Source organism: Vipera berus, assembly GCF_964194415.1.
Source record: "Vipera berus genome assembly, chromosome: 5".
Lineage (NCBI taxonomy): Eukaryota > Metazoa > Chordata > Lepidosauria > Squamata > Viperidae > Vipera > Vipera berus.
Genome location: NC_138207.1, coordinates 49,172,827 through 49,182,680, shown reverse-complemented (window position 1 = coordinate 49,182,680; position 9,854 = coordinate 49,172,827). Strand labels below are relative to the sequence as shown.

Sequence of the window (9,854 nt, the reverse complement as noted above, 5' to 3'; positions counted from 1 at the left end):
GCAGAGGAACAGGGTTTTCTGACAGAAAAATAGAAAAAATAGCAACTTTTGTTATATTTTTAAATTTTTTCTAGCTGTCGGGTAAAAATGCTCCCTTACATATATTTGAATATCTAAGTAGGCATGGAGTCAGGAAGTCTTCAATATGCTACCAGACTTCATATTTACTTTGTTGCAAAGATTAACATGATTTCTCCCATTGTTATGGACTCATGACAGCATTGTCACAAATGAAGCATTAAGTTCATAGAGAGAAGTATGGAGTGCTTTTTTCTGATAATCAACATATTTATTACCGATACGTAACGTACCTAAAAATGTTCAAGCTTTTGTTGAGCAGTATGGTGGCCACATTCTGGTCATCATCAAAGTCAGTATGAGTTTCTGTATGTATTATTCATACAGCTGAAATTTATACAGAACGCGTTAATGGTAAAAATCAAGAGCTGGTACACCAGTTCTGAACCAAAAAACTAATACATTGTAGGGGTATTTCATTTAAAGAAAACAAGTAAGACATTTCAGAGGGAAGTGGTATGAAGAAAACAATTGAAGCCATTTTTTTTCTTGTAAAGCTAGAGTTCATGACCATGCAGTTAGCTATAGCTAATAAAAACTATCTTCAGGAAACAAGAGCCTTGCCTTTATATTGCACATGGTAAACTTTGAGAATTCGCCACCTAAGAGATGCTTACCATTGGCATAGACGGGTTTCTGTTAGCCTTTTCTGTATCTCCAGAATCAAAGAGAGCATATTGCTGAGTACTGCAAGAAAGCAATCTTTACAAAATCTGTATTTGGGCTTTATAGAGACTTTTAATCCTTCAGGACTTTTTCCTTCTTTATACTTGGAGCACTAAGCCAAAATGGTTTTCACGTTTTGCATTAATAGATTGTTAGAATGGGATACCTAAGAACAACAGTGATCAAGGTCTGTCTGTTTCAGTTTAGAGAGGCATTTTCAGAATTCAGAATGTATATTGTATATGTACATCGCATAGAATTTTGGTAGGGTCTCTTATTTCTCTTTTGAAGAGACTGCATTCCAAATTGATCTTTGAATAACTATTCAAATATAGGGAATGCCCTATTTGTTTCATTAAAAATGAAGCTCCACGATGGAATATGAAAAATATGTATGTTGTATTTTAGTTAACTAATTTGATTGCAAAGCATGTAGAAGTTCATTAGATTTGTAAGTCATATGTGCAGTGTTGGAGGAGCTTATTTGTGTTGTTCTCTTTTGTTTATTTTTCTTTCATCTATAATTCTGCATGAAAAAAAATCTCCCCAAGGCATCATTCCAAATTTTGCCTTATCAAGTGAATACGTAAGATTTTATTACATCTTGGTTACTCAATCTTTGGAGTTTATCACAATGTTGAAGCACATTATAGTGATATATATTTTATGTGCTATTGTCACAATTGTAGCACATGTAGAGGATCATGTTGATAACAATTTTAAGACATACCACATTTCACATTAATGTTTCCCTCTAGTTATTCCATAAGATTGAGACAATCCCAACATATTATCACAAGAATTACCTTGAATCCTTTCATGTATGTGCTTTGCATATTCTTAAGAAATAACCATTTTGGGAAGTTTCTTCCAAGATCAAAATAATGACGGCTCTAGCTTATTCTGCCCCCACCCCCTTCTGTGCCATTCCAGTATACAAATTCATCTGAAAAATTTGCACATGGAAATCTTACAGTCATTATGAAACCATTAGTGTGGAATGTGGAAATCTTACTCATAGTTGTTACAAATGAAAACACTTTATGGTTTCATTTTTTTCACTTTTACTCATTGGTCCTTTCTGCACAAATAAACTTAGATATTTATTAGCTGTAATGTAATTGTATTAATTCTTAACACCAAAGTTTTGGTTCACAATAGCACAAATGACAGACAGACTGCCTAAAGTGGTACATTTTTTTATTAATTTGTGCCTTACAGAGGAGAAAAGTGTAAGTTCAAGGGACACAAGATAGGACATGGGTTTGTATTATGAAACTTTGTGACAGGATGAATCAGTGCAAAGACTTCAAATAATACAGTCTTGAATTTCTGCAGAAAGCAATTTTGCTGCTGGCAATTTTTAAGGCATTCAAAGAAAATCTAAAATAATATGTTCTATATAAAACTTGGCACATGTTCAGATAGAGATACATAGTGAAGTTAAATTCTGGTAGGAGTTGTAAATCTGACTTATCAGAATTCCTAAATTTGTTTAGGAAATTTTATGTTGGTCTCTTCCAACCAAGATTATTTTTTTTGTTATTTGCCGCAGAAACATGGTCTGAATCTGCTGTTTGTTGGAAATGTAAGAATTTTTATTTGTCAGATTTCAGCACCATTTCTTTATAAAAAAAATCAATTGTTTTTGTGTGTATTGTGCATGTATATGGTTTTCAGTTGTGATTGGCAAGGCTGAACAATTACATTCGCCTTAACCCGTCAGAGCAAAATTATAGAAGAATCATTAAAATTTACTAGTGCATTTTATTTGTGCAATAGTGAATGTATAAGAAAATACATTTAGGAAAAGTCCCTTTCTTATTTAAGAAACCATATCTCAATAACTTACATAGAAGCCATATTGTTTTCCATAGTACAGAAACAAGCAGCCGACATAAATCTACATTCCTTTTCTAATGATCAACCGTAATCCCTGTTTTAGGTTGCAGGTTGTGCCTTATAGAAGTGGCAGCAATAGTTACTTTTGAATCAGGATTAGTACTGTGCTTCTAGACTACAGGAGTGCATTCTTTTAGCTTTGTTTTATATAAAGTTAACCTCTAAAACGTGTTTCTTTTCATTTTTTAATAGCTGGCACTATTGATTCTAACAACTACTTTTAAAATTGCTGGCTATTAATATGGCACAAGGTAAAATGGACAGTGCAGTGACTTGTTAGATAATCACAGAGGTGGTCAGATGTGTATTCAATTAATAGTTAACCAGGATCCTAAGACTCATAGTTATTTGATTACAGCATGTAGATTTTTTTTTTAAGATGGACATGTTGCAAATAGTTGTGAGTAGATATCAAAAAATGTATTATGTGTCTCTTGACAATGTGCTAATGTAGAATGTGCTAATATAATTTCTTTATGCAGTGCTGCAGCAAGTTTATAATGGTGTTCATCTTTCTGAACCTTGTTAGTATTTTCTACCTAACATTCCTAGATATTTTGTATTTCCTTGTAACATGTATCGACTATAAAGCAAAATATTTATATTTTTTATCTCTGTGCTCCAGAAGGACTAAAATGGAGTAAAGTTCATTATCTGGAAATTAAATAATTGAATTGTCAATTTCTTTATTTTACGAGGCAGACAAAGATTAATCTTTATTTCACTAATGTGATTGCTAGGTTTTGCCCAACTTGAAAGATGTACTCAGCAGAAATAAATCAGGACATAATTTAATAAGTGTGAGTGTATGTTTGCACATGCTTACTTTTTCTTTAATTCATCATTTGGGAGATATGTCTGGCTTACAACAATGCATTTGGCGAACAAGATTTACTAGAGTATTTCTAAATTAATCTTTGAGCCTCAGTGTTTCTGACAGTATTGAACATAATGCTCCTATTGAAATAATCTACTGTGAAATATTAGAAAGTTAAATTGATGTGAGCTATTAAGTACTTTAATTCAGATATGGGCAATTTAAAGACTTAAGCTATATTATTATCCCTTGGGCGTATCTGTATTTAAGGTCACTGACTACATTTTTTGATTGATAGCATTTCCTTCTTCCAAGTTTGTTCGTTCAGGTTTTTTAGCAGATGTTAGGGTTTCACCTATCATTTCAGCAAACGGGTCTCCTACCTGGCTTGATGAAATTTTTGAGGCTAATTTAGCATCCTCTTTCTCATCTTTCTTAAAATAGAAAGAGGATGACATTTTGGAGCTGCTGGCTACAGATGAACTAAAGAGCCTGGGCTGGAAAGAGTAAGTAGGGTTGGAAAGGGGATTCAGAGATGAGATGCTCATGCTTGAAGTACTAAAACGTGTCTCTTCACCCTCCAACAGCTTCCTGCAAATACCACAAAAAAGATTTTATTAATAATGGAAATTGAGGATTTTCAGGCACACTTACATACATAGACAAGGTAAACAATCTCTGTGTTATGTGATAAAAAGAAATCACCGTTAACAAAATAATCAAGAGCTAAATTTATTCATCTTGAGTCTGAATGCAAAATTGTGGCAAAGCATTAAAGTAAACAGACCAAGCCATTTCTCATCAAGCTATTAGGGCAACATAAATTTGATCACCTATTATGGGCATTTACAAAATAGTAGGCATTGCAATTCTATGTAGATTTTGAGAATCAAATCCTGGTTACCTGTATGCTGCTATCTCTATATCCAAGGCCATTTTGACATTCAGTAAATCTTGGTATTCTCTCAGATGCCGAGCCATTTCACTTTTTGTGTCTCTCAAATCACTTTCTAACTGGCTAATAGTGTCCTGTAAATTCAGAAAGTTCATTAACATTTTAAGGCTAAAGACTGCTAAATAGTTTAATTCCTTTTTATCAGAAGCAAGAAAAAATGAAGTTTTGCTAATTTGTTACAACACACAATTGGAAAATGAATTAAATTACAACAGTATAATTAGCAATTATGATCTTTTTTATTTGTGTTAGAAGCACCTTAAAATTATAGAGATATAGCCTTCAATACTGAACAACAAAATAGGTATAAAATAGACATATCTATAAGGTTTCTAGGATAGAAATGCCACAAGAATAGGAACATTCTTTCCAATTGCTTTATTATAATAAGATTGAATAAAAGTAGATTATGGCAGCTCAATAGGCAATGGTCATGCATTGTATTTTTTCATTTGGTAATATTTTTTAAAGACTAGTAAAGAGTAATAAAATTTGATGAATTCAGTATGTTTCTAGTTATGTTCTACTGATATAAAACCTACCTAATAGTGTTAATAAAATATGGCTTTCTGATGTGATTGTTTTTATTTGATGGAATTATTCCAATTTTTGAAATTATCTTTTATTGATAAAAAATAGGCAAGTTACAGGTTTATGTAAATTGGGCAAAAGCGAAAACCTCTATTCTGCAAGCTCTGAACTGATGGGAAATTGAGACTGTGTATTAACATTTGAATGGCATGCAGAGGCACATTATTGTTCTCATTGAGCTAATTACCACAAATCCATTTGTTCAGTTTTGCCAATATACAGTATATGTGAAATTATGATCATATTCCAAAGCATTTGCCAATTTAATGCTTATGCCCCCATTTTGAAAGATTCTTCTGGAATGCTTTATTTAGGTTTTTTATTTCATAATTGGCAACATCAATAGACCTGGCCACTTTTCAGCCTACTTCTGTATTCAGATTGTTTATGAACATATGAAAAACCACCGCTCCCATTACAGATTTTAGTAATGGAGTATTGTTTTTCCTCCTTCGCAAAAGGTAATTTTTTTATCCCTATTCTACATTTTCCATTTCTCGAACAGTTGAGATGACAAATCGATATCTGATTTATTGCTTTACTGCTGTCATCAAGACTAATATAGTTATTTATATAATAAATCACAACTTAAAATGAATAAATGCTTTCTGATATCCAGAAGGAAACATTATTATTTTGACATTAATAACAGTTCAAATTATTGAGAAGCAGTCATCACCCCTCTTAACATGGTAACATGCAACTTCTTAATTTTCTATGCAGTTGTCCACCAGTACTATATTAGCAAAACTCCTAACTGCTGTTGGTAATGCTAATTCAAAAAATAGTCAACTATAGTATCTACATTTCAAAAAATTTAAAGGAAAGTCCATATTTTCTGATGTAAAATTTATTTGAATTCAATTTGCTGCAATATGTCTGAAAAGCTTCATTACTGTCATTTTGTATGGAAAATGGAACCCCATTCCCCATTCCATTCACATGGAACTCCATTCCACATAAAGCAATGATTAAAACAAACGTGTTTCTGCAGTATTGGAAACAGTAAATATACAGCAGGAATGGACTTGTGTTTAGAATATTGAAATATTCTTTCAGAGAGGTCCAGCTGACACAAACACCGTTTTGCACTTAATGAGCACTTCTGAATGTAATAACCATTTTATTTTGATTGTGTCTTTTACTATCCCTATTTTGGCTCTACTTTTTCTGGTTTTATTGTTTACCATTTTTATAATTTTATCAATTTCACAGTAACTTACTGTGTAGCATATTTAATTTATATAAATATAATAAAAAATCAAAGCACAATTATCAACCGTGAAGAATTAGCCTAGGATTAATCAAGTAATGAGTAGATTTGTCTATTACAGAGAGATAAAAGAACATTCTGGAAAATGAATGGCTGATTTGCAAGAATTTTGAACAGGATCACTAAAAAGTAAACCTTTCATTCCTGCTAGTAAACAAGCACAACTCAAGAGGTGCAATAAAACAATTGTTGCCTATGTTCAGCACCACGGAGAGCAGCGTGACCGTTAGGAAACGTTGCGGTGTGCCTAGAAAGGAATGAGATGCCTACAGCAGACAGGCATCCTGGTGCAACCCTTTCTGTCATTTTGTCACTGAACATTGTGATTGTTTACAACAATCATTAAGCCAACTAGAACGGCCAATGAAAATGGAAAAGGGAAGGCATAACGCAAAACATCTAACAGGGATTAGGGAAGGCAAAAGCGATTCTGCTTTTCAGAGGACTGCTGTAAATTTACTACTGTTTTGTTGAATGTTTTAATCTATTGGATTTTTATCCGCTGAGAGTATTTGGAAGACACAAATGCGGTAATTGTAGTAGGGGAGTGGGAGGCTTGAAAAACTTAGCTGGCCCAAATCTGCGCTAGGGGCAGCACGATATCACCGTGCGACACTTTGGGAGGCAAGAACAAGTAGCGCTCGCCCGGGCGGTCCTCACCTGTAAGCCGAGCGCCTCGGCGTTATGCTGCTCCTCCATCTCGTGTAGCTGCCGCTCCAGAGATTCATTGGCTCCGCGCAGGCTCTCGACCTCTAAAGTGCGGGCTTGCAGCTGGCGGCGGTACTCGCCGATCTCTTCTCGGCTGGCTCGGATGGCCTCGTTGTTGCGCGCCGCCTGCTCGCTGAGATTGGCGAACTTGGCGCGGTACCACTCCTCGGCCGCCTGCAGGTTCTTGACGGCCAACCCTTCGTACTGCGAGCGCAGCTCCTTCAGGGCCGCAGTCAGATCGGCCTTGGTGGCGTCCGGCTCGATGGCAGCCAGCGGGGTTGGCTGCAAGGAGGCGCTCAGCTCGGCCACCTCCTCGGCGTGGACCTTGCGCAGGAAGGCCAGCTCGTCGAGCAGCGCCTCCACCTTCTTCTCCAGAGCCAGGCGTGCCAAGGTGGCGCCGTCCACCTCCCTCTGCTGCGCGCGCAACGCCTGCTCGGCCTCCGCCTTGGCTCGCGCCTCCTCCTCGCAGTGCGCCCGTAAGCGCTGCACTTCCTCGGCCAGCCGCTCCCTTTCGAGCACCCCCTGCGCCCGGGCGGCTTCCGTCTCGTCCAGTTGGGCCCTCAGCTCGTGGAGCTCGTTCTGGAAGAGCTCGGCCAAGCTGCTGGGCTCAGCCTGACGCTGCCGCAGGGCGCTCAGCTCAGCCTCCAGGAGGCGATTGTGCTGCTCCAGTTGCCTCACTTTCTCGATGTAGCCGGCGAACCGGTCGTTGAGTCCCTGGAGCTGCTCCTTCTCGTTGGTGCGGGTCAGTCGAAATTCGTCATTCAGCGCCGTTGCCTGGCTGAGATCCAAGGTGTCTGCCTGCGCCAGCCGATACGAGACGGCGCGGTTGCTACAGCGAGATACCGACTGAGACCGGTAACTGCTGGCTGTGGCCGAACTGCCAAGACGGGAGGAGTAGCGGGGCGGCTCCCCGAATGTCTTCCTGTAGGAAGAGGCCAAATAGTGGGAATCCGAAGAGAAATTCATCCTGGAGCTTGTGGAGGACTACACGAGACGCCCCTGTCTTATATAGAGAGGCGGATCGCCGGTTCCGCTGCAGAAAGGCGGGGGACGTGCGCTTCTAGGGCGAGGCCAAGAGAATGAGATTGGTTTGGGAGGAATGGGCGGGGACGATAATGAGGTGGCGCCAGGATGTTGGGCGTCAATGACAATCTCGATCCTAAATACGTTTTCTTTGACCGCAAACTCTCGGGATGCTAAACTTTTGCCAGCTTTGGAATTGAGAAAGTGATTTGGGGTGCGACGGGAGAGGTGCCGGGAGAATTTTAAAGAATTGCAGACTGGTAATCATCGTGGAATTGTTGACTTAAGGTGGTGGATGCCTGTGTCCTCTGGACACAAGGCCAGATAAGTATGAGGATTAGGCAGTCTTAGGTCAGGTCGGAGGCCGAAATGTTCTCAAGGCTCTTCACAGAATAAACGAGGGCAGCCTAATTGGCGTTTAGGGTCCCGTTAGATAAAATCCAAGAAGGCAGAACAGAAATCGACAACTGGAGAATAAAAGGCAGCTGGTTGCAGAGTCAATAAAAAGAACGTTTAAAAAATTCGTGTTTATGGCCCTGCTTTCACGCCCTACTCTTGCGGTACGTATTCCCAGTTGATTTTAACCGTTAAAATTTAACAGGACTAGGCTAGAAGAAATGCTGAAGGAGCTGTCCATTTTGCCGCAGTGCTGATGTCGTTCCCTCTCAGCCACCCCTGGCGGATGAAAAGTGCTAGCGCAGCCTCTTTTCGTCTTGATGTTCAGAATCCATAATAACACAAAGAAACAGTTCTTTTTAGAAGTCTGTGGCTACTTTATACTGAATTCCAGCAGCAATATTGTTGTTAGGAGAAAGTGCTTTGCTTTAGATTGCTTGAAGTACTAATAGTCCAATTCAAACTGACACACGCACAAAATCACATTTCTTGTGTCTCATATCAATAAACAAAACCTATGGTGTTTTTAAACTGCAGATTAATATAAATTAAATGTAAATTGCCTACTTTTTAAATGTTGGTGTTTGAAGAATATATATTTATGGTAATTTCTAGCTCTTTTCATTCCTCTTTACAGATTTTCTTAAAATCTTTGTGCCCAATCCATTACACTAGAATCCAATTATCTACAAACTGAATCTATTGCATTCTCTCGCTTCTGTGCCATGGCCTCTTGATTTCTGGATCACATCCCTTTCTTCTAGCTGCTCATCATTCCATGATGATTTCTTACATTACTGCTCTGTTTTCTATAACTATCTTTAAATCTTCTTTTATAAACTTGATTACTTCATCTAATAAAAGAGGGAGAAGAACAATGTTTTTGTAATTAGACTGATCATACTTATCATTTGGTGGTTTACCTTCTTACCAGAGACTCCTAGAAAGAAATATCTGCAAAAATTCTGCTTTGCCTTTAAATTAGATGAGTACTATCTGAGATGTATATGACCTCCATAATTCCACTTCCAGTCACTCATGTTTTCCAGAACTGGCAGGATGGAAAATTACAGGGACTTTTTTTTTAAATTCTAGAGAGGATTTCAGGCAGAATGGATGCTCTCTTATGATTATGGCTTTTTCCTTAAGGCATCTCCAAACCAGAAAATGACCAAAAATGTCAGCCTTACTCCATGGATGTCACAACATCATTGGCTTTTGAGTGCCCCAGTCAGGGCACAACCAGAAACTTTGCTCTTAAGACAAGATTCAAGGTGCTGGTGATGACCTATAAAGCCCTTAATGGCTTGGGTCCGGGATATTTGAGGGAACACCTGCTGCCAGCATCAAGTTCCCTTCGTCCAGTGCACTCACACAGGGTGCGTCTTCTCAGGGTGCCGGCGGTAAAAGATTGCCGGCAGATAACACCCAGAATGAGGGCCTTC

General features: G+C 38.2%; 1 protein-coding gene across 1 annotated transcript; it reads right to left on the bottom strand.

Moving 5' to 3' along the window:
• Positions 1 to 3,727: 3,727 nt before the first annotated feature.
• INA (internexin neuronal intermediate filament protein alpha) lies at positions 3,728 to 8,053 on the bottom strand. The gene is made up of 3 exons (XM_081328961.1): positions 6,943 to 8,053; positions 4,368 to 4,492; positions 3,728 to 4,054 (listed from the first exon to the last, which is right to left on the bottom strand). The coding sequence occupies exons 1-3, from the start codon at positions 7,954 to 7,956 to the stop codon at positions 3,742 to 3,744; spliced, it is 1,452 nt and encodes a 483-aa protein (XP_081185087.1). The 5' UTR covers positions 7,957 to 8,053; the 3' UTR covers positions 3,728 to 3,741.
• Positions 8,054 to 9,854: the final 1,801 nt, after the last annotated feature.